This window comes from Saccostrea echinata, unplaced genomic scaffold (assembly GCF_033153115.1).
Source record: "Saccostrea echinata isolate AGI-Se365-2 ecotype Australia unplaced genomic scaffold, CSIRO_AGI_Sech_v1 ptg000054l, whole genome shotgun sequence".
In the NCBI taxonomy this organism is placed as follows: Eukaryota; Metazoa; Mollusca; class Bivalvia; order Ostreida; family Ostreidae; genus Saccostrea; species Saccostrea echinata.
Window position 1 is genome coordinate 35,821,560 of NW_026889803.1, and position 26,112 is coordinate 35,847,671.

At 34.2% G+C, this 26,112-nt stretch overlaps 2 protein-coding genes and 1 non-coding gene across 4 annotated transcripts; 2 read left to right on the plus strand and 1 right to left on the minus strand.

Moving 5' to 3' along the window:
* Positions 1 to 3,144: 3,144 nt before the first annotated feature.
* Trnan-auu (transfer RNA asparagine (anticodon AUU)) lies at positions 3,145 to 3,217 on the plus strand. The gene has a single exon. It is a non-coding gene; the product is annotated as a tRNA-Asn (tRNA).
* Positions 3,218 to 5,131: 1,914 nt separating this feature from the next.
* Positions 5,132 to 11,049, minus strand: LOC133171597 (kelch-like protein 26). 2 transcript variants are annotated; one of them, XM_061306384.1, is made up of 3 exons: positions 11,018 to 11,049; positions 8,103 to 8,190; positions 5,132 to 7,966 (listed from the first exon to the last, which is right to left on the minus strand). In XM_061306384.1, exon 3 carries the CDS (start codon positions 7,956 to 7,958, stop codon positions 6,165 to 6,167), a length of 1,794 nt encoding a protein of 597 aa, XP_061162368.1. In that variant the 5' UTR covers positions 7,959 to 7,966; positions 8,103 to 8,190; positions 11,018 to 11,049; the 3' UTR covers positions 5,132 to 6,164. The 2 variants fall into 2 exon arrangements, with proteins under 2 accessions (XP_061162368.1, XP_061162369.1); XM_061306385.1 differs by lacking the exon at positions 11,018 to 11,049 and adding an exon at positions 9,069 to 9,087.
* Positions 11,050 to 11,324: 275 nt separating this feature from the next.
* Positions 11,325 to 24,611, plus strand: LOC133171600 (copine-3-like). The gene is made up of 15 exons (XM_061306388.1): positions 11,325 to 11,370; positions 12,558 to 12,716; positions 14,837 to 15,016; positions 16,750 to 16,824; positions 17,215 to 17,289; positions 17,576 to 17,659; positions 18,398 to 18,487; positions 18,605 to 18,706; positions 19,000 to 19,083; positions 20,884 to 20,943; positions 21,208 to 21,344; positions 21,642 to 21,745; positions 21,890 to 22,032; positions 22,830 to 23,072; positions 24,229 to 24,611. The coding sequence occupies exons 2-15, from the start codon at positions 12,579 to 12,581 to the stop codon at positions 24,322 to 24,324; spliced, it is 1,611 nt and encodes a 536-aa protein (XP_061162372.1). The 5' UTR covers positions 11,325 to 11,370; positions 12,558 to 12,578; the 3' UTR covers positions 24,325 to 24,611.
* Positions 24,612 to 26,112: the final 1,501 nt, after the last annotated feature.

The window sequence follows — 26,112 nt, forward strand, 5'->3', positions numbered from 1 at the left end:
TTTCATTTTTAATTCTTTATGTCAAGTTCATTTCAGACTAATATTTATTTTGATATTGTATTTTTAAATAACTTTACAAAAACTGCAAAATCAGATAATCAAGAAAAATTATACCCATTATATTGCACATATAAAAACAAGTTTTTTTTTTTACAAGTTAGTAAGATATTCTGGGATATTTTCTTCTCTTTTAATTTTTCAAGGGTAGTGACATATAAATTTTACATCTCAAAACTCTCCTTTCTCTAACTTTTTTTTCACTTTCATACAATATATTTCAATATTTAGCAATTCATTGTGTCAAGCATATATAAGTTTTAATTTCATGTTTGAGAAATATATACATGTAGTAAAAACCTCCCTCCCTCCCTCTGCTTATTTCTTTGTGTAAAAACACCAATTAACTTTTTCATTAACTTCATAGTACATGTATAAGCAATATTTAATTAGTATACTTAATAACATCAGATAAACAAAATGTTAGCAACTTCACATATCTGAATTATTTCTGACTGTATATAAGAATTTGATATTGATAATGACAATGTTGTGGATATATTTAAGTCAACATAATTACCCTTTCATTTTTTTTTTCATTTTATCCACTATTGGTAAAATATTAATTGGCAATTTTATTCATAAGTTGTATACTGTATTCCTCATTAAAGCTGTAAATTTTGAAGCTGTGCATAGGGTTAATTGAATCCAAGATACATGTACATGTATTATCTGCATTTTTAATTGTATTTAGAAACACATATAAAAATGATGAGCCTTATTGTAGATTTACATTAATGTAGGAGAGGGTGTGTACATTGTAAGACTGCACATAAGTTTGAAATTTTTATAAAGCAGTGTAAACAAAATATGTTTTACATCAAAGACCTGAATTTTTTTATCTTGACCTTTAACCATTGACCTCAAGATCAACAGGCCTGCGATTGTTTTTAAGATAGCGTCATCAACTCAAGTTTCATTGCAGCCCTCTTAAATTTTAAATCACTTTTTGATATGCTAGCCAATACATCTTTTTAAAAAAAAAATTTCTGCACCGATTCTTGAAAAAAAAAGTGATCTCTTAGTTGCATTATCACCTTTTGATATGTTTCAACATAAACATTCCAATGATCTTACTATATTCTCTCTTTTTTTCTCTTTTATTTACACAACAGGCCTTAATGTACAAATTATTTTAATCTTTTTATGTAACAGTAATTTTCAATTGTTTGGGATGCTCTCTCCACATTTTTTTTTTCATTACAAAAGAATTTATTGATGCTATATATATACTTTGCTTTGTACATTTTAATGTTATGCAATATGCACCATGTGCAACTAAGTACACAAGTAGTAGAGATTGGTTTTCTAGAGAGAGATTCATTTTTTTCTCTAGTTTTTCCTCATAAGCATGACAAGTAATGCAATAATTGTGAAAAAAAATGTTTTCCAATTGTTGTACATGATGCTGTGTTTTGAGTTAAAATTTATGATTCATATTAAAATAAACTATTTCGTTGTCATGCAATTAAACTTGTTGAGTTCTCACTGAGTCTAAAGGCAGTCTAAGATGTCTTTAAGGATTTATCACAATCCCTCCTTTACTCTGAAATCTTTCATCTCTCCCTGACCTCTTAGGGGTAGGGTGGGGGAAGGGTTTAACTTATTACAAGGATTTTTTTATTATATCAACATGGGAGATTTTGATTATATTGTAATAGAAACTGGGAGGAAGGCTGGCCTTTCAGTGATCAATATTATACTAAATTAACAGTAAAAGATAAGGTTTGGAAAAGGGGGTGCAATGTCCCCCAATACTACATGCCTATGATTACAAAGTACATCATACATATAATTAAAATAGCCCAGACAGTTATTCCTTATTAGCTCACCTGAGCTGAAAGCTTAAGTGAGCTTTTCTGATCAGATTTTGTCTGGTGTCTGTCTGTAAACTTTTCACATTTTCAACTTCTTCTCAAGAACCACTAAGCCAATTTCGACCAAACTTGCCACAAAGCATCTTTGTGTGAAGGGAATTCAAGTTTGTTCAAATGAAGGGCCACACCCTCTTTCAAGGGGAGATAATTAAGAATTGGTGAAAAAATCTTCTTCTCAAGAACCATTGGGCCAGAAAAGTTGAAACTTACATGATACCTTCATAACAAAATTTAGATTCAAATTTGTTCAAATCATGACCCCAGCATCTAAAGAAAAGTGGTCGCCCGCATGGCGCAGTGGTTAGAGCATCTGCTCTAGAGTCGCGGCGTAAGGAGTTGATCCTTGCGTCGCGGGTTCGAATCCCACTGTGGGACGTGGAGACCGGTCCTTCGGATGAGACCGTATAAACCGAGGTCCCGTGTTGCAGTAGGTGTTGGCACGAAAAAGATCCTTTACTGCTCAATGGCCATAAGTGCTGAGTATAGGACAAAATTTGCAGCTCTCCACCGGCAAGTGGTGGCGTCTCCCTATGAGTGAAAAATTCTCGAGAGGGACGTTAAACAACATACAAACAAACAAACATAAAGAAAAGTGTACTATAGCAAAAACTATACTCAGAAAATAAGTGGGTGTTCTACAGGCCTATATTCCATGGTCAAAGTAAAGATCCCGTATAGGGTCCTCGTCCTAGTTTGGAGGACCATGATTTGAACAATTTCAAATCTACACTACCTCACTAAGCTTTCATATGTATTACAGGTAATTTCCACCTTTTCTTGCCAAGTGGTTCTCGAGAAGAAAAATTTTTAATGACTCCTCCCTAATTTTGTTTTCTTGATTATTTCCACTTGGAAAGGGGCTTGGTCCCTCATTTGAATAATTTAGAATCTCCATTACCCATAAATGTTTTGTGCCAACTTTGGTCAAATATGCTAGTTTACAGACAGACAGGCAGCTAGACAGATGATTTCACTTCAGTATATATATATATATATATATATATATATATATATATATATATATATATATATATATATATATATATATATATTAACAACTCTACAAATTCCGGGGGGGGGGGGGGGGGGGGACTTGCAGTTGAAAGCCCTGTCTGGGGCTAAAGATTCTGGGTTGTGTGTCTTCCAAGAGTAAAGACAATTTCAAATGGAAGGAATGGAGTGGTTTTGGCCAAATGGACCATGGATATCAGTCTGGATAGCTCAGTGGTTAGAGTGCCTGACTATTAATGCAGGGATCCTGGGTTCGATTCCTAGTCCAGCCATAAAATTTCTCCTTTCCTGCTTTAACACACAAAGTATTAAAGAGGAGTATGTCAAATAAATGGCTTTGTTTCTCAGCCCATTGCAATAAAATACTATTTTGAAACTTTATTTTGTTTTAAAAGTGTAATTTCAAATAGTTTTCCAAGGTCAGTCCCAATATAAGCATCATGTTGGCAAACTGCACAAAGAGAAAGTAGTGTTGTGTGCTTCCAAATCTGTATATATTGATTTAAAACAAAAGAGCTTTAATAACATAAAAAACTTCTAATTTGGTCAATGAAAAAGTTATTAATGATGATAACTCAATTTGAACTTTCTGTAAATTTTCATTTAGATGCTGCCCCCACTACTTTTTGTTGCTGTAAGGTCGAGCGCTGGCGAATTCCAGCACTTGAAAAAAAAATCTAAAAATCTAAAACAGTCGGAGAAAGTCCATCCCTCCCCATACACAAACAAAATAGGATTTTCAGGGGTTTTTTTTATTCTTTTAATTTTACTTGTTAGATTTCTTTGGGAGGTTGCCCCTTCCCCCACTGTTTAAACCATAGCGACCTGTTTGTTTGAAAGCAATATCTATACGTTAGCACCGTTTTATTTACATCAAAGTTCAGACACGTACATTGTAACTTATCGCTTTGTAAAAGGGGAAGGGGCAGAAAAATTTTTGACAACTTACTTTTAAAAATATTGCTTAAGATCCAAATTCAACGGGGATGGGTTAAAATAAAAAAAAAAATTTTATCTATAAAAATTTTTAATATCTAAATAAATTTTTACCTAAATTAATTATTTTAAGATCTCTTCTGAAAAGATTGTTTTAATTGCAAATAAGACCCTTTGGTGTTCAAAGTTTACCGTAAATAAATGCACAATATAAATATCTACATGTAATAAAACGTCAAGAAAAGTCAGATAATCTTTTAATTTTTATTTTTGATAAAAAATTATTTGTGAAAATAAAACACATTATTTTTATTTTTTTTTTAAACCAGTGGATAAAATCTTCAAGATTTTTACATTTCTTCCGAAAAAAAAAAATGTAAAAAAATAATTTTTGCATGTTGAAACCATGTTTCAAAAGAGATGCCTTCAAGATAAAAAAAATAAAATGTTGCTCTTGAATTCCTCCTCCAATAAATGCAGGTATAGTTAGTTCATAAAGGTAAACTCTACCTGTACCCCATTAGAGGGCCCCTTAATTGAGTGTGATAATTAGATGTTTGTTTTGTCCAGTAGAGGTTCGGGGAACACACCCCTTAGTTATAGATAAAGTCCATTCATGTTGGGAATGAAGAGTCACACCATGATGCAAGAGAAATAGTTTGAAAACAATATTTTACAGAGTGGGATTTTTTAAGATTACATCAAGAAAACCATAAATCACCCCACCCCCCAAAACCCCCCCACACTTTTGAAATAGCAATATCAAGTTGTATAGCATAACTTTAAAGTTTGTCCAAATCATAAGGGGGTGGGGGGGGGGGGGGAGCACCCCAGTCAAAAAAAATCCAACCCAAAAATTTCTTTACAAGCAAAAAACAAAACAAAAACTTAAACTCCTTTCCCAAATGTATCAAACCCAGGACATTGGCTTCAGTATATATATATTTAACAACTCTACAAATTCCAGGGGAGGGGGGGGGGACCAAATTTGAACGTCAAAATGAATTAAACCTTGATACAATAAAATAATTAATTTTATGCCCTTACTGCTTTGCATATTTTTGAGAATTTACCTGTCTTTGATTTAAGATTTGGTTGATAATATGCATGAGAGGTGCAGCTAATACCAAAGACTGGATTTAAAATTAGACTCTAGCATAACAGTGTCATGCATGTATAGAAAAATACTTGATATCTCTCTTATTCTCTCATTTCCATATGGAATCTGCATTTACAAATATAAGAAAATGCACTCAACACATGATTTATTCACATAATAAATATCTGTATGCATGTTATGGAAACCTTCATATCAATTTACCATAATTAAAATTAGACATTCCTAATCCACTTCTTAAGAAGAGGTAGGGGATTTGTAACATCTAAATAATTTTTAATAATTAGACTGCTTTCATATGTTGATCACAATTTATACATAAACTACTTATACCATACAAATGGTAAACCTAATCATAGAGACTAGTCCTCAGCAATACTGGTAATCAACATGTACACATTTTAAACATTTCAAGTGTAGTTGATCTTTATTACATTTCTGTAAAAACAATAGAAGTAAAATTACCGCTTTGCTTGTCAAAAGACAGAAAACATTCAGACTTAAACATGACAATTTGTAATAAAAACTAACAAAGTCAATAAATATGAAACCATCAGAATTCTACAGACTCATTCAAAAATAGTTATTTAGAATCATCTCAGTGTTTGAAAACACTGTTGAATTCATTTTTCAAAGTCTTTTCGCACAAAACATGTTTAGTACTACATGTATCTGATATGTTCAAACAAAAAAAATTGTATATACACTAGCTTACTAGTCTAAACATGCTAAAATTGTGAAATATCTCTCATGTTTTAAACTTTGCTGAATACTGATACACTACTTGTAAATTTTTATAATTAAGAGAAAAGAATAAACAAATAATGTACACCTCAATTAAACAATAAATAATTTTGATGATATTCATTCATAATTTAATTCATTACAATTAAACCGGTAGTGTATATACACATATTAAATAACAACATCTGTGAATAATGATGAACAAGTGCTAAACTGACATGATCAAGGGCAGTTATAAAGACAGAAACATCATTCAAAAACTACATGTAATTCAACAAAATCATTTCTGTCCCCAAAAATACCCATGTTGTGCTAATATTAATGTACCTTTGTCTTTAAAAACTATAAAACTATAAATAAGTAATAGTGCCACCTTTTCCCTGACTGTTGTACATGTACAATAAACACTAACTATGGCTTCATCAAATAAAGTGAGGAAGAGTTAAAATAGCACAAGCTTTTCCATTGATTCTTGTGGCAAAGTGTTCAACAATCTCAACTTTGTCTTTCTCAGGGTCATATCTCTGAACATACTCAGAGAGGTAATGCTCTCCCCCTATTCCCCCAACAATCAAAATTGTATTGTTCAAAACACAAGATCCTGCTTCACGGATGTTAAACTTAGCTTTGCAGACAGTCCACTGATTGGCTCTTGGACAGTACCTTTCAATTTCTGTAATAGGGATAGGAAACCCATAGGCATCCTCAATGTTACCTCCAATAACGTAAATCTTTTCCTTCACTTCCATCATGATATGATTCAGTCTATTCTGCAGCATGGGGGCTCTCTCTTCCCATGTATCCTCTTCTGGGGTATAGGCAAAGAGTTTTTTCCATGTTCCCACAAACACTTGTCCACCAGATACATAGATTTTGCCACTGCACACACACCCCGCATGGCCATAAACATGACGACTCAACGGCTGCTTCATTTCCCATTCATTGCTCATGATGTCATAGCATTCCACTGTGTGCATTACCTTGTTTTCATCCTGTCCAGCAATGGCATAAAGCTTGGAGTCCAAAGCTAGCATCACAAAATCTTTCCGAGGCTCATTCATGGGAGCTAACTCAAACCATGTGTCAAACCTTGGATCGTATCTAAAGCAACGAGCTGTTGCAATGTCTGTGCTACTTCCTGCACCTTCATATTTTCCTCCACATGTATACAAAAAGTTATCCACTACAGCTACTGATGGATTGTACAATGGAACAATAGCCTCTTTTAGGTAGCCTCGTTTGGTATTTCCAAAATTGAAGGTCTCTAAATTGGAAGCATGGCACATGACTAGAACTGGTGCATCTGAACGAACCTTTGTTCTCTTGTTTTGAAGTAATGGTTGCTTACTGACAACAATATGATAATCTTTGGCTTCAGTAAGCAGACTGCTGCATTCAGGATGCTGCTTCATTATAGGAACCTTACTGACTCTCTCCACAAGTTCCTCACCTGTCATCAAGGGAAACTTGATATTTTCAATCAGTTCAGACACAAATTGTTCTCTCTCTGCTGGGTCATATCGAATCCACTTCAGAACAAGATTGAACAGCATAAACTCTGAGGACACACGGAGACTGTTTTCTGCCAGAAGTTGTGATAACTGCACATTATTCAACATTGAATACTGTTCTGATTCTGCCAGTTCCTCAAAGTTGTGGAGCATGAATCGCCTGGAAGCTTGACATAAAGGCTCTAAGGAATACAGTTCTGCAATGTTTAGAATGTCAACACAGTTACGCACAGAGATCGAGGCTTCGAGATATGTGCTGCATAAATCCATAGCATCACTAACTTGTAAATGTGTTGCAGCGGAGAGAACATCTTCAACGTTTTGTGTGTTTAATTTAAGCTCCCCTGTGTATGCAAAGTCTACAATGATCTTCAAACCATTTGCTGAAATTCCTTTCAACTCTACTGTATTCTCATGGCATTCTTTCATATTACTGGTCAGCATTGCTTGGAAATAATCACTGCATGCCACCATGACTACCTTGTGAACTGCAAAGCTTTCATCGTCTGCTTTCAAAGTATAATCGCAGAGTAAAGATTTTTGTCGTAAATCATCAAGTCCTTTCACAATTTTTTCAAAATGATTTCCAGCCTTTAAAGACATTTCCATCAAAGGTAAAGTACTATCTTTCAAATTATTGATAAGTTCAGCATTGTTTTGTTGTTGCACTAGTTGCCTCAACATTTTCCTTGGTGAAAGTGGCATGGTTTTGTCTGTAAATAGAAAGAATAAAACTTACTCTACCTAGTAGTTCATATTTCTAAATTTTTAATTCATGATTACCTCAGTGCATTAAAAGATATATATTGGTAAAAATTAATCTGCATTTAAAAGAAGCTGTATACTAACATAAGTTATGTGCCACAAATCAAGAGGCCCATGGGACTTGACAGTCACACCAGTGTCATCAGTTTTTCTGCCTTTTGGTACTGGAACTCTGGAATCATGTGATATAAATTTGGTGAGGACTCTTTGTTCACATTTTTATTTTTGAATGTTACTAGGTGTAGAAAAGATCTTTAAAGATATCTTGGCAAACAGCTAGCTACCTGGTATTTACCATAATCATTCAAACAGTTTGCCAGCTAGCTGTCTCTGAGGGAGACAAGTTAACTCAAAGAATTTATGTCCCTCTCTTAAGGACAAAATAAATGGGTGAACCCCCCCTTCCCCCCCAAAAAACCCATCAGGAGAAGAAAAGAAAGTTTGACCTTCACCTTTACCTTTTTGCCTCATATTCAAAGGGATTTTCAAAAGTTTGAGAGAGTTTTCACCTTCCTTAAGTTTCACTGCAAAAGCTCTCAGAGTGCTTAAGTTATAATCAATGGAAACCATTTAATTCAATATATTGATGACCTTTTAACCTATCTTGACCTTTGAATTTTGACCTCAAAATCAATAAAGGTCTTCTTTTTTTTAAGTCAAAAGGGGTTATGATACAAAATTTCATTGCAGAGAACTAAAGTTATCACTTTGCAATACATGTGTATATGAATGGATGACCTTTGACCTTTTGACCCCAAAATCAATAGGGATTTTCATTAAGTCATAGGGATTTATATATGAAGTTTCATTGCAAAAGTTTATTAATAAAGACTTTTTAGATATCATCTGGAAACAATTGTTACACACAGAATGACAGACAGATCTAAATTACTATACACTACTTATAGCAAAAGTACTGTAGGGAATAAAAAATTCAGATTTAGAGATTACCGGTAAATGTATATAAAAGATATGATCAACTAGCTAAGACCCACCTTGGAACATGAACCCTGAACAAGGGGAAATAATTTTTTTTTAAGTGCTACTTACAATCAAGCAAACACCCATGAACATGATGAGTAAAGAGAAAAAAATATCTGAAGATGTGTTTTCAAAGCATGACCATCTTGGCCCCATCCTAGGTGGGGATGTGTTTTGTCTTTTGACTTTTGCACAAGGAGTCTAGGAATAAAGCAAAATAAAGGTTTGATTGCTAGAAAAAGAAACTTTTGATTTTTTATGAAGTCTGCAATTTTATTTATGCAAATACTCCAATTTTCAGACCAAAACATTCCCATTATATACTTCCAGAAAGTATCAAAAAACAGCCCAGACAGGTCATTTTATTTTTCAATTACGTTAGTCTAGCTGTAACAAAACATGGAATAAGACTTTCCTGGCCTCGATACCTAGCTGCAGAACTGTAGTGTTATGGTTTTATATATTAGTCTTAGACCATAACACTACAGATCCCGTAATGCAAAATATTGTGCAATTTACAGCTCAAAATTTTCTGCACACTTTCGAATGTATTTCGCCACCTTTTAGCTTTGGTCAATCAATGACCTTTCATTCCCTAATTCTGGACATATTCTGTAATCAACCTGTTATAGCGAGCGCAGTGAGAAGCGCGAAGCGTTGCTCATCACTGCAAGCTCTTAAAGCAACGCCTGGGCTAAGAGAAAATTCAGACTTTGCACATTGATCCAAACAAATTTTCCGCATTTACCTGTGGTTCCATAATGCTTTGAGTATTGTATCTCGCCGCAAACATCGTTCTTGCGGTAACAAGAAGTTCCAAGAAAAAAATTAATTCACCTTGATTTGATGGATGTATAGCAGATAAATAGTAGATTAAACCTTCTTTATTAGTCCCCTACCGGTGAAACCGGAGGGGACTATAGGTTTCCTCTGAGTCTGTCCGTCCGTCTGTCCGTCCGTCTGTCTGTCTGTCTGTCTGTCCCTCTGTCTGTCTGTCAGTCTGTCCCACTTGGTTTTCTGCACTTTTTTCCTAAACGCTTGCAGATATTGAGCTGATTTTTGGTATGTGAGTGTATCTTGATGAGTTACAGATCAAGTTTGCATTTCGTTCCGCTTCATTGATTTCTGACGGAATTAGGGCCTTTTCAATTTTTACGGGTTTTCTGCAATTTTCTTCTAAACGCTTGTAGATATTGAGCTGATTTTTGGTATGTGGCTTTACCTTGATTAGTTACAGATCAAGTTTGCATTTCGTCTCGCTTCATTAATTTTTGACGCAATTATGGCATTTTCAATTCTTAACGGGAACAGAACCAGATTACACTTGCCGGTAGGGGACTAGTATTGCTAATGCAATACTCTCAGAATGCTTGTTAAAATTAGCGCTGTTCAGACTTTGTTTTGGTAATGCAACTTACAAGCGACGTCATGTGACATCAGAGTCTAGACATACTGAATGTCACGTGCTATTTGAAGAGCCCGAGCTAAATAAAACTGAATATAGGTATCTGCGCTCACCCTAACAGTCGCACCGTCAATTTTATCCATCTCCTAACCCCTTCTAGTTGTCTCTACTGACCAATAAACTTGCTTGTTGTGAATTTGTTGTCGGATGGCGGAATTCAAAGACTTAAATATAAAACAATAATGCTACAGTTCTGCAGCTACTCGAGACCATAAATTGAGAACAGCTTGTCATTTATAATGCATATGTTATCAAAAGTTTGCAGGTTTGTATAAATTATTCCAATTTAAGCATATGGTAAAAATTTTGTTTTGTTATCAGGATTATTTCAAAAGTTATATTGATTTGAAATTTTGACTTAAGTCTGTTCTCAGCTTATGGTCTTGGGGCCTGGCTTAAGTCACTTAAGTGCAAGTTCTTCCATCACCATACACCATATTTCCCTCAGATATTGATTAAATACGAACCAATGAACTTTTTACTAAAGTTCTAGAAAACAAAGAAGCATGAAATGGTACATTTACAATGTTTACAATTTTTTCAATCAACTTACTTGTAGTTGGTTGTTGTTTCATAGGATTATCATGTTTGTGCAAAATATGTTTTTGACATTATTTCAGTAATAAATTTTATCAAAATGTCGAGCCCGATATGAATACAAGATTTTCTTGCTGTTATAATATTCGTCAGCTGTTGTCATAATAATATATTTTTTTAAATATATGAGATTAAATTGATGGATCATACTAGTAAATTTTTTAATCAGCAATGCGAAAATACGCATTAAATATTTGGTGAATATAATCGGGATCGTTGATTCAAAAATACCAAATAATGTAAACAATTTTATCTCCAAATCCAATTTTATTTCAATCCTTGTTAATCTCAAGAGCATCGTCACACATTGTAAGTTATATTTTTATAGTTTTGCATTCTTTACAAAATGCTATGACAGATATTTTTTGTGTGAATATGGTGGTCAATTAATTTCTTTATCGCATATTTCAGATGGTCGATTTATTGATAGGAAAATTTTTAAATTTTGACATTTTGATGTGCCCCCTAATGAAAATCAAATGGTTGATTTTTGCAGGGACCTATATACTAATTAGTATATAGGTCCCTGATTTTTGGATATATTTTTTTCAACAAATATTGTACATTTTAGAATTAAACCATCTCATATTATGATATGAAGGAAAAGACTACTATAGTATTTTTATCATTTGCTTTGAATTGCCAAAATAAAGCAATTCTCAGTATATTCCTGATTGGACAGATACCAGTATTTTGAGATAGTCCCTATGATATACCCAGACGGGGATATTTTTCATCTGCGTAGAAGTGTATGTTACAAATAGTTTTTTTTACTATTATAAATTTTTACACATGGCAAAGCATGTAATTTGATAATGAGCATTGAATATTCAGCTACGAATTTGCATCTGTAAACCTGTTCATTTTTATTCAGCCAGGTAATATTTTTATTTTAAAATAGAACTATTTTAAAGGAAGTTCCATTTAGTAAGGACCAAGAGAGTATGTCATGTACATTTGAAAGCTTTAGAACTAAATAATGTATAAAATGAGAATCAGGTATAAGTGATGTGTGCAGAGTTTAACAAATTGAACACACCCAGTGGTACGTAAACTGTTTTGTAAACAGGGCACGAGCTCTGTTATTGTTAATGTTTACTTTTCACGGGGTGTGTTCAATTTGTTGAACTCTGCACACATCACTGAGCACAGACTGACAATACTGGTGAGTTGGTTTTGCTTTCTCACTTTTCTACTCTGAATTTTCTGGATTATATCTTTAATTTTTTTCATTAATATACAACAAAATTTCTACTTTTCTTAAGTATTAAAGATAAAGTTTACTTTGTAAAAGTGCAAGGATGTGTCGATCAAATGTGTCCTGAAATTTGTAGTTTCAATAATTTCAAGATAAAATATTTTTTTTCATATATTACTGTGGGAAATGCTATAGCAACATAAAAATCATGATATTATTCAGAAAATTTGAGAAAATATTAACTTCAGATCTGTGTCTATGTCCTTTAAAACTAAAATAATATGCATAATTATTGTAGATAACTGAGCAGTATTGAGAAATGAACCAAGGTGGTCCTGTTTCTAAAGTTGAGTTGAGAGTGGAATGTACTGGACTGAAGAAAAAGGATGAGTTCTCTAAATCTGATCCTTGTGCTGTTTTGTACATGCAGCCCAGGGAAAGTAACTCATGGCGAGAGGTAGAGTATTTCAAAAACATATTGTAAGGAAATATGTTTATGCTAAGGACACAGGCTGGGCATTTATAAAATTTATCAGATTTACCTCTATAAATGACATATATTCAGTTTTCAACATAAAACAAATGGGTGGTGAAGGTTGGCCAGTAAGATGAGGGTGGGGCTTAAGATATGTTTTTAAATCTTGTATAGATCTACATGCACAGTAAAACTCTCTTATAATGAACACATTTCAGAAAAGATTATACCGAGTTAATTAAAGAAAGGATACTATTGACCATGAGCATTGTGGCCAACAGCCTTTTAGGCTCACCTTGATGAAGTTGAGATGAGCTTATGCTATACCGTCGGCATCGATGTTGGTGTTAGCTGTGGCATCCCAGTTTAACTTTTAGGAGCAAGTCCTTTCCCAAGTTACTATAAGCCCTACCTGGACCAAACTTGCATAGATGATGCATGTAACAATGGACACTACCTGATTTGTTTCAGATGCTGGATCTGACCTACATTTCCCAGATGAGTGACCATATTTAAGTTTTTGGAGCAGGTCCAATCCCAAGGAACTGTAAGCCCTACTGGACCAAACTTGCATGAGTAATGCATCTAGGGATGTCTAGGGATGGACACTGCCAGACCTGTGTGTTTTGGATGCTGTATCTGACCTACATTTTCCAGATGAGTGATCAGATTAAAGTTTTTAGAGCAGGTTCATTCCCAAGTAACTATATAAGCCCAACCTGGACCAAACTTTCATTGATGATGCATCTAGGGATGGGCAGTACCAGATTGCTTTGGATGCTGTATCTGACCTAGAATTTCCAGATGAGTGACCAGATTAAAGTTTTTGGAGTAGGTCCATTCTGAAGTAACTATAAGTCCTACCTGGACCAAGCTTGTGTGGATGATGCATCCTAAGGATGGATACATTAAAACTTACTTCAGATGCTGGATCTGACCTACATTTTCCAGTTGAGTTACCATGTTAAAGTTTTTGGAGCAGGTCCATTTCCAAGGAACCATAAGCCCTACCTGGACCAAACCTGCATGGATGATGCATTTAAAGATGGACACTACCAGACTTGCTTTGGATGCTGAATCTGAATCTTGCATTTTTCAGATGAATGACCAGGTTAAGGTCTTTGATGCAAGTCCATTTCCAAGGAACTATAGGCCCTACCTGGACCAAACTTGCATAGATGATGCATCTAATGATGGACACTACCTAACCTGCTTCAGATGCTGGCTCTGACCTTTAATTTCCTGATGATTGAATATTAGCCCTACCAGAACCAAACTAGCATGGATGATGTATCTAGGGATGGACACTAAAAGACTTGCTTCAGATGCTGGATCTGACCCACATTTTCCAGATAAGTGACCTGGGTAATATTTTTGGAATAGGTATATAATAGGCCTGAGTATTGCAAGGTACCTAGTGATACAATACACATCAGGATACGGTCATGCAATACAACATGTATCATGATACAGCTGTCAACAATTGAATTAACCGTTATCTTAACATATTATTCTTTGCTAACCTCCACAGTTATAGAAAATGTAAAAAGAATATCTTGATACCCCTGACCAAAGATAATAATTCTTGACATTGTATTTTTTTTTTTTTTGCTACCTTTTTTTCAGCCATTTTAAAACATTAAAATTTGTTAGGTTGTATGTAGAAGTTCCAAACAAAATAATGAAAATTATCTTGTACTGTATCACGATACATGCATGGCGATATGATACGCGTATCGTGAACCCTTGCGATCAATACGATCGATGTATTGCTGTATCATTACACCTCTAGTATATAACTATATGGCCTGTTATGATTAAACTTGCATGGATGATGCATCTATGGATGCACGTTATCAGACTTGCTTCGAATGCTTTAACTGACCTACATTTTCTGGATGAGTGATCAGGTTTAAGTTTTTGAAGCAGGTCTATTCCCAAGGAACTAGAAATCTTTCTTAAACCAAACTTGCATAGATATTAATCTCGGGATGCACACTAACTAGGAAAAATATGGTGTGAGATTTGCCTTACTTATAGATATAAACATTTGAGGTGAGCTTTGTAATCTTTAATTACCTATGTTTAAAACTTGTATTTAGATTGGAAGAACAGAGCATATCAAAAATTGCCATGATCCCAAATTTGCTACGCCTTTCACTGTGGAATACTTTTTTGAAGAAATTCAGAAAGTAAAAATAGAAGTTTATGATTTAGACAATGCAACCAGTGAGCTGACTGATGATGACTTTCTAGGAAAAGTGGAGTGTAACCTGGCACAGGTACTACATGTATTGTCAGGCAGAGTATTTAAATGATATTTGGTGTACAAGACTTTTAAAAATTGTAAGAACGTAAGAATACAAGTATACATTTTTAATATACATGTATATACAATAATGTATTTTTATTAATCATATCTCATAAGGCAAATGCCATATTTTGAAATTTTTAAACATTCTTGTCCTATAATTATGCTTCGATACTAATACATTGAATGATATTTCTTTGAATTCAATGGTGCTGTAAAATTTACAGGTTTGCATACTAATTCAGTAACATACATTCATTGACCGGGTTCAAGGACAACATGGGTTTTATTGGACCCAAGAATCAAACTGTTGTTTGCCTGAGTCTATTAGGCCAAAGGCAAACAGTTTGGTTTGAGGGGTCGGCAATATACAGTTAATTGTTGACTGGGGTTGAGGGCAGTAGTTGATCTGTTGGACCAGTGTGCAAAGTGTTGCCCAAGACTGAAGGTTGGGGGCAACAGTTTGCACACCGGTCCGACAGATCAGCCGTTGCTTGAGACCCCTGTCAGCAATTGTTTTGTCAAACCCATATAATAAAAACTTTAAATTAGAATTTGTTACTGTAATAAATAATGATTTTTAAAATTTGTACCATTGCAACAAAGAAAACATCATTTGTGGTCTAAAACCCTGCATCATTTACCATATATTATTGACAACATCATGTACTTTTCCAAATAATTTAGATTGGTATTCCATATCATAGATTTTTAAGCATACATGTATATACTTCTGCGTGTATCTTATTCTCAAGCTGATAGCAGACTTTTTATGCATTTCAATCACCTCACTGCATGATTTTTTCACAGATAAGAAATGGATAGACTGGCACAGGTTAGTAAACAATCACTGAGAGTGTTTTATTCAGTTTTCACACCAGTTTTTAACATTTTTGTAGTCACTTTTTATCTAAAATGGCCTAAATTTCCTCCTCCTATGCAGCTGCGAAGCATACATTGACAATTTTTTTTTTAAACCAAATGACGTACATTATAACCTGTTTAAGTGCCATATGACATCACATCAGTCAACGTCTTTTTGTACAGTTGATTTTAACAGTTCCACTCCAACAGTTGCCAGAAAAGTCAAAATGATAGACCCTTTTTCATATAGAGTTACATGGGAACTGTTATATAGAACAAAATGCATTTTGCCCGAGAACACAGTCAGTAAATAATATACCTTTTACTTGTTATTTTGATGTATCTTGCGCAGACTTCCATGATGTAATTTTCCTTTATTCACACTCCAGATTTAACTTCGTCAATTCGGTAATTGTCAAACATCAACAAAGAATGTAAATATGACTGATCCCGCCTACAGTGTAATGTTAAAAAAAACATCATTTAGAGCATTTCAATATCTCAGCAACAGGTCCAACATCTCACCAGCAGTCCAACATCCATTTTTTGTTTGGACTGCTCCGTAAAACATTGGACTAATTTTAGTGTAGATATATATAGGAAACAAATTGAAAGGTATATAACAATGCTTGAAATGTATATTCTTGTAAATTACTGTATATGAAGTACAAATCTATGTTCCTCATTTGTGTCCCTTATGAACCATATGCAATTCATGTGTCAATAAAATGCAATGTTAAGGTCACATGATGTCAAGTAAAACTGCTAAGACAACAGAAAATGATGAGGACTGATTTAAGCTACTATATATTTGACCTTGTGATTGTGTTTTTTTTTCAGATTGTTTCACGCAATCCTTTCTCTTCTGCTCTTCAAAAGAATGATGGAACACCAGCAGAGGGCTCCCTGATCTATGTTAGTTTCATTGTGAATTAACTTAATACCTGGTGAACATTTCAAGACAATAAAAAAAACCCTTTCACTCATTGTTATATAAATGTACCCTTCTGACTACAATGTGATGGGTTTTATTTTTCTAAGATTTAATGTCTGTTCAAGTGTCTGCCCTTTGTTTTGCTCATAGCATTAAACTTGATCATAGCTATACATGTATAAGAATGAATTTTTAAGAAAGAAGTTGAATTATTTTATGTCAATATCAGATTTGAATTACAAGAACTAGTATATATCAGTGATTAATATTTCCCAACATCTATATGGTAGACTTCTCCATTCAAGTCCAGTTTCTACATTTCTGCTAGTACCTAGTATATGATGTAAACGTTTAATTTTATATTTCGTTAGATCAGATCTGAGGAAGTAAGGGAGGGAGGAGAACATGTGTTCCTCCACATTGGGGCCACTAAAGTAGACAATAAGGTAACCCATCATGTTAAAATTACACCGTATTGATCAATAGATCTCATTCCAGAAAACTGAACTGAAGGGATCGTCAAATTTTCTTTGCTTTGATTAATTAAAGCTTTAGTTGTTAAGTATTGTGGAGTCATCATTGTTCATGGAGGATCAATGGATGGTTCTTATTGTGCATGTATATTTTTAGTAATCCAAGTTTAAAATATTGCCCAGCATTTCTTAATTTCAGACATCGTAAGCAAATTATTTGGTATCTTAATCTTTAATAAACAATTTCATTATTTTTCAGGACTTTCTGGGTAAATCAGACCCTTTCTTAGAGATTTCCAGACAAGTATCAGATGGAAGTTGGCAAGTGATACACAGAACTGAAGTGAGTTTATGTACATATACATTGTAGTACATACATGTATATATATGTACTGGCACATTTTGTAATATGAATCATGAAAATTCAGGTTTTTCAATGTTAAGAATTTCATCATGCATACATTGCTTCATATACTTTCCTTTACATTACATGCAAAAATTCTAAAATTTGATAAATCTCAGCATCATTCATAATGATACCCACAATTGTTCAAGCGTATTCAGTAGAAGGCAGGGGGATCTGGGGGTTGCATTGAAGCCTCCAGTGGGTTTAGGGCAAAGCCTTCTAGGGGGTTTCTGGGGGCTTGACAAATTCTTACAAATAAGAGATGCTTTTCCTTGATTTTAGGATAAAGAACATATAAGTTCTACATACAAAAAATTCAAATGGGGGGTGGGGGGGGGGCATGCCCAGCTTGCCAGCCCTGGATCCGCCTTTGAACTCCTCCAATACCACTGAATAAAATTAAATGATACTTTCGCAGAATCTTTATAACATAGTGCCATTGTGCACCTCTTACTTTATATTTTGATTGGGCAGATATTTGGGCTCTCTAATAGCCAAAATATGGACTTCGCCATTTATATATACTCATATGGAAGCAGGGGGTATCATTTTGTGAGCTTGCTGCTCACAGTACCTCTAGTTTATACTGTAAATGTCCATTACCTGATTTTAATTTATCCCAGAATTCCTTTTATTTTAGTCATTTACATACGTTATTTTCCAAATGTAATAAAGGTTTGCAAAGACACACTAAATCCAGTGTGGAGGCCATTTGAGCTGGCAGTACATGCTTTGTGTGGTGGCAACAAAACACAGCAGATACAGGTATGTTGGTAATGATGAATAATGGTAAATTAATGCATTGATATCTTAGACACTTTTATAATTATGACAGTGAATATTAAATGTAATGTAAGAGCAGTATGATGTTTTGTTTATCAGTTCAGCTGCAGTGATTATGATAGCGATGGATCCCATGATCTGATTGGTTCATTTACAACTACTATTACAGAACTAGAGCAAGCAGCAGGAAGTGGAAAAGAGGTACAGATGAGCTTAATTCATTTTTTAAAAGGGTATACTTTGAATAAAGCCCAATTAAACCCCTCGGATATCAAAATCCAAAAATGTAGACTGATAATAAATATAACCAAATAAATGTAGCATCATACTTGTATTCTGTATATAGGTCATGCATAATGTCTCTTTAAATGCATATACCAGTACATGTACCCAATCAACCATACTTTGGACAGTAGTTTTAAAGGTACAGTATAAGACTATTTTTACAGTACTTTGCCATTGGATTTTTGTGTGCTGGATTTTTTTCATTTTAGCTACAATATCCATTCATAAACCCCAAGAAAAAATATAAGAAGGACAAAAAAAATTCTGGTGTGGCGCATATAACACAGATCAAGGTAAGTTGTTGTCTAAGTAACATTTACAATTGTATTTCCTTTGTTGATATTTTCACATCAAATATTGATTGTCGAAGCATATTGATAAAAATATGGTACTACAGACTATGCCTCATATGATTATGTTTACATCCCCTACGTATTTTTATGCCCCCGGATCGAAAGATCCCGGGGGTATATTGTTTTTGTCCTGTCTGTCTGTTTGTCTGTTTGTCTGTTTATCTGTTTGTCTGTTTGTCTGTTTGTCCGTTTGTCCGTTTGTCTGTTTGTCCGTTTGTCTGTTTGTCTGTCTGTCTGTTGTCAACTTTAACCTTGCCCATAACTTTTGATTGGTTGGAGCTATGACTTTCATATTTCACATGTGTATTCCTTGTGACAAGACCTTTCTTTGGGTACCATCATATTTGACCTTTTGACCTTGACCTTGGAGTTTGACCTACTTTTGCAAAATTTTATGAGACTTTAACCTTAGCCATAACTTCTGAACATTTGCTGCTTGGGGTTTCAAACTTCACATGTGTATTCTTTGTGACAAGGCCTTCCTTTGGATACCAACAACTTTGACCTTTTGACCTCGACCTTGGAGTTTGACCTACTTTTGAAAAACTTTAACCTTGGCCATAACTTTTGAACAGTTGGTGCTTAGGGTTTCAAACTTCACATGTGTATTCCTTGTGACAAGACCTTCCTCTGGATATCAACCACTTTGACCCTTTGACCTTGACCTAGGAGTTTGACCTACTTTTGTAAAACTTTAACCTTGGCCATAACTTTTGAATGGTTGATGTTAGGGCTTTCATACTTCACATATGTAATCCTTGTGACAAGACCTTCCTTTGGATACCAACCTATTTGACCCTTTGACCTTGACATAGGAGTTTGACGTACTTTTGAAAAACTTTAACCTTGGCCATAACTTTTGAATGGTTGGTGCTAGGGCTTTCATACTTCACATATGTAATCCTTGTGACAAGATCTTCCTTTGGATACCAACCACTTTGACCTTGACCTTGACGTTTGACTTTTATTCAAAAAACTTTAACCTTCGCCATAACTTCTGAACAGTTGTATCTAGGTCTTTCAAATTTCATAGGTGTAGTCCTCGAGACAAGACCTTTCTTTGGGTATCAACATTTCTTATCTTTTGGCCTGGATTTTGACTTGCATTTGAAGAAACTTTAACCTTTGCCATAAGCTGCCATACGGGGGCATCAGTGTTTCACAAACACATCTTGTTCTTAATATGAAGTCTGTGCAATTAAGCTACGGCATTCAAAACACCATTACACCATAACATAAGAATGGATGGGGCGGTCAAAAGGTCAAAGTTTGATTTTTATGTTGAGGTCACAAATGTTGTTTGTTTAACGTCAGAAACGAAAATCAAATTGCTCACAAGGAACAGTCTGACAATAGCAGCTGTTGTAATGGCTCTTCCATTAATTGTAACTTACACAGGGATAATACAAGGATTTTGAATATAAATCGAATTTGCAGACAAGGCAGGGAGTTAAAGAATGTAAATATTAGCACCGAATTCTTATATTTTGAAAAATGTAGTCTCATAACTGCAACAGTGTGTGCGAACAGTTTCACAACATGCTAACGCACGTTACTCAAATGGTTTGCAAACACCATTGCAGTTATGAGACTACATCTTTCAAAATATAATAATTCAATGCTTATTTGAACCAAATCCCTAGAGGTTCAGTATTTTGGAGTATCACAATACGGTTCTCTGTGAGATTCAATGCATACATTTTATGAAACCTTTTGATGGCTTATTTTTCTCGTCGATAGTTTTTCAGAATGCCAAACTTTCTGGAGTTTATTTATGGTGGAATGCAGATTAATTTTACAGTAAGAATGGGTATTCTATAAATTTTCTGTAAAATTTCTCAATCAACATAAAATAAAAAAACTTGAAGCACCTGTAGCCCTTTCAAAAAAATCTTTTAATTAATGGTAATTCATGATGCTTAGTCAAATATCATGGGCCTCTTCGTAATTGTTTGTAATGAGGTCAAATTTTAAAACCTTAAAAATGTCATGCTAGCTGTTACATTTTTACCTGGGTACATTTTATTTTCATTCCAGATAAATTGGCCTTCTTCTAATTTGTAGGTGGGTGTGGATTTCACAGGATCTAATGGAGATCCCAATCAACCAGACTCCCTTCACTTTGTTGATATGGCTGGCAATCCCAACCAATACATGCAAGCCATTATGGCCGTGGGATCTGTGTGTCAGGAGTATGACACGTGAGTTAATTCTTCAAACAATTTTGATTTTACATTTGGTCTTTTGCATGCTATATTTCAAATTCATTGTATATCCTATTCTTATTTCATTTAAATGTGGTACATACATATGTACTTTCTTGTTTTATTTGTATTAAGCATGCAAGTTTTTTTTTTTTTTTTTTTGCAGTTTTTATTTCACAAGTTCATTCTAGTAAGAAAGAAAATTACCGTGATATTGCATAAAAATCTCAAAAAAATGTTTTCATTGAAAGCACAGCTTTTAAGATAAATGTAGATAATATTTTAATTATTTAGGGACAAGTTATTCCCAGCTCTTGGCTTTGGGGCAAAGCTTCCAGATGGGACAGTTTCAATGGAGTTTGCTCTGAATTTCAATCCCACAAATCCCTACTGTGCAGGCAAGTGTAACAATAAAATGTAATATTTATGATTCAGTAATTCTCAAGAAAACAAGCATGAAGTTATGAACCATGCGTTTAATGTTCCTAGGACAATAATCAATGTAAGATTAACATGAAAGTATTGAATTTTAATCTTTTTAGGAATAAATGGTGTAATTGAAGCTTATAGAAATGCAATCCAGAATGTTCAATTGTGGGGTCCCACCAATGTGGCTCCTATTATATACCACGTGGCCAGATTTGCTGCGCAGGCCCAGAAGGAGGAAGCAGACAAAGGGGCACATGTTTGTATTTCATGCTTTAAAGTTAAAAAAAATATGTGTATGATATAAATCTTAAGTTTATTTATTTTATGAGATTTTTTGCAAACCTTAGGAATGAAGATTTTTAAAGTGAACCCAGGTAGGGGAGGCTGGCACTGGTGCTTGGCAGCTTCTGAAAGGTTGTCATTCCCTTGTCATTTATAAGCATATTAATGTGGAAAAATGCCTCTTTTAAACAACTTTGATTCTTTTGGAATACTTTTAAGATTAACATTACTAATTAATATGAATACAACAAAAATTAAATGCATATGCTTAGAATTTTTTTCTCGGTTTGTTAAAGCAATTAATTGGACAGCAAAATATGTGTTTGTTGTAGTGTTGTATGCAGTGAGCAGTGCTGATATGAAAAGCACATTATATTTGTTGTAGAAAAATCACATTTTTTCCTATGAAACATAGAAATTTTTTCTGTGGGTTCTGGTATGAAATAACACATGTTTCTGTTGATTTGTTTAGTTGCTAACTGACTGATACCAATGGCATTTGCCTTGTACAAATTAAAGGCTGTTAAATTCAAGAGAGTCAGCATTTTAATGATTAAAATTTTAGATGTGTACATTTAAATCTGAGAAGACTTTATTTTCTACTTTCAGTAATTATAATTTCCAAAACCAGGATAATCTTGTTCTTACACACAGGAGCATTTTTTCTTAAACTATTTAATTTTTTAATTTCATTTTTTGTTGTTGGGGGTTTGGAAAAACATTTGATTTATCTGAATATGCTTTTGAAAAAATAAAAAAATAATTTTGCAGGCCTACTATGTGTTGCTCCTATTGACTGATGGCATTATAACAGACATGGATCAGACCAGAGATGCTATTGTCTATGCCTCAGGGTTACCCATGTCCCTCATCATTGTGGGGGTAGGAGGTGCTGACTTTTCTGACATGAATTTTCTGGATGGGGATGGTGGGGTTCTGAAGGCAACTAATGGCAGACCAGCGGAGAGAGACATTGTCCAATTTGTTCCATTTAGAGATTTTCAAAAATATGGTGTAAGTTTATTCAATATATTTGCAGTCCAGTTTTTAGCTCATCTGAGCCAAAGTCTGTAGTGGGCTTTTCTGATTAAAAAGTGTCCAGCCTCCACCTCTCCTTCTCTCTGTTACATGTATCTGTACACTTTTCAATTTTTTTCAACTTTTTCTCCAGAACTATTGGGCCAAATTCAGCTAAACTTAATTGGCACAAAGCTTCCTTGAGAGAAGGATCAGATTCAAGTTGGTAAAATGAAGAACAATGTCCTTTCTAAATGAAAGATAATTAAGAAACAGTGAAAATTTGGTGGCATCATTTAAGAATCTTCCCCAGAAAAGATGAGCTTTCTTATGTATGGTGATGATTTAATTATTTAAAGAAAAAATGTTTAAAAATCATCTTGTTAAGAACTAGTCTTATTTATATGCAAACATTGTGGATCATAGTTCTACATTGGAATAAGAAATGTTTAAAAAAAAATATTAAAATCAAATATAGCAGGATCACAATAAATCATTTTAATATGCAGACACTCCAAAGTTTTTTGCAAGTACATAATTCAGGAATATAGCTTTAGACAAACACCTCTAAATATCATCTTATCTAGAAGCAAGGCCATTGTAGTCATATTGATATTGAGGCACTCCTTTATTGTGTGGATTCAAGTTCATTTTTTAATTCTTGACCCCATGGGGTGAAGACTGGGGCCAAAATATGGGGTCAGAATTTCAAAAGGGAACAGAAAGGGAAAAATGTGTTAAAAATATCCATTTGAAGAATAGCAGGGTCTAGGTGACACAGGTGAATGTTGTGGCCCATGGCCTTTTTTTTTTTTAATATCAGTTCTTTACATTTTGCTTGTACTTTGATTTGGAAGAGGACTTGAAATAGCTTTTTAAAAGCTATTTTATATGTGATCATTATGTCCATGTACATAAACAAAGGATTTTTCTTCAGGAATGAAATTAAAATGTTTATAATTTGGTTGAATATTTAAATCAATTTTTTAAAGCTATATATATATGGTGTATCTGAGCTGAAAAAATAAAAAATATGATGTTGAGTGTAGATAAATTTGATATATGTTATTTCAAATTAAAATTTTCAACGATTTTGAACTTGAAGAGCCTCATATTTACATAGTTAAATTGACTTTAATCTGTGTTTTTGCAGTCTAGTGGCTCTGATTTGGCAAAGCAAGTGTTGGCGGAGGTTCCACAACAAGTGGTGAAGTACTACTCAATGAGAAACATCAGCCCGAACCAATGACCAGTGTAGACAGAAAGTGGTTCTAAATACAATATTCAACTACGCCATCAATTAAGAGAGCATGAGCAATAATCAAATATAGGATGATTAACAGCTAATTCCCTTAGTAAAAATCTGTATAAATCTTCCTAGATATATATGTTTAATAAATTTAGGGTACCTAGCTGGGGGTAACTGATTGATATTTTAAATTGATGACAAAAAAAAAAAAAAAAAATTAGTGGAATAATAAATGTACTATAACTTTTATACAGTAGAAGATTTTTATGATTGAATATTATGCAGTTATATTGAAACTTTTTGTTTGGAATATGTTCATGTATGTATTTAAAATATGTGCAATTTGTATTTTGAATCTGCTATGCAATTAACTGTTTCGAAATATACCAGTGGCTATTTTAAAGTACTTTTCAAATAAATTATAAATACCGGTATGTACATGTATATATTTTTTTTGTGGTAGATTTTATAACAGATAAGCGTTAAATTCATACATTTCCAAATGTTGAAGATCAATTTTTAGCTACCTAATATAGATGCTCACCTGGCCTTTTCCTTTTTAGCTCACCTGAGCTGAAAGCTCAAGTGAGCTTTTCTGATCACCCGTTGTCCGTCGTCCGTCCGTCTGTCCGTCCATTCGTCTGTCTGTCTGTCCGTCCGTCCGTCTGTAAACTTTTCACATTTTCAACTTCTTCTTAAGAACCACTGGGCCAATTTTAGCCAAACTTGGTACAAAGTATCCTTGGGTGAAGGGGAATGTAAATTGTTAAAATAAAGGGCCAAGTCCCCTAACAAGGGGAGATAATCAAGAAAAGATAAAAATAGGGTGGGGTCATTAAAAAATCTTCTTCTCAAGAACCACTGGGCCAGAAAAGCTGAAACTTATGTGGAAGCATCCTGGGATAGTGTAGATTCTTAATTGTTAAAATCATGACCCCCGGGGGTAGGGCAGGGCCACAATAGAGAATCCAAGTTTTACATTGAAATATATAGGAAAAATCTTTAAAAATCTTCTTCCCAAGAACCACTGGCCCAGAAAAGCTGAAACTTACGTGGAAGCATCCTGGGGTAGTGTAGATTCTAAATTGTTCAAATCATGACCCCCGGGGGTAGGGCAGGGCCACAATAGAGAATCCAAGTTTTACAATGAAATATATAGGAAAAATCTTTAAAAATCTTCTTCTCAAAAACCACTGGACCAGAAAAGCTGAAACTTATGTGGAAGCATCCTGGGGTAGTCTAAATTCTAAATTGTTCAAATCATGACCCCCGGGGTAGGGCGGGGCCACAATAGGGAATCCAAGTTTTACATAGAAATATATAAGAAAAATCTTTAAAAATCTTCTTCTCAAGAACCACTGGACCAGAAAAGCTGAAACTTACGTGGAAGCATCCTGGGGTAGTGTAGATTCTAAATTGTTCAAATCATGTCCCATGGGGGTAGGGCATGGCCGCAATAGGTATAACAAGTGGGGAAATCTGGTAAAGAACAGCAAGGCCAAAGTTACTCAGGTGAGCGATGTGGCCCATGGGCCTCTTGTTGAAATCTTGGAACGGCTACAGAATTTACACATTTGTAAGAGAAAGTGACTCAGATCAGCATTTTGGCTCATATCCTTGTTAAGTGTTGCACAATGCATACTTTATGAAGTGCCATTATAGAGGTATTTGAAGTGATTTTTGCAGAAATATTCACCTGCATGAGATTCAAATTTGTTTGTATCCATAATGTACCTCATTTTTGAGTACATTTATGTAGAAAGTATCTGATATGGCCATCTTTACTTA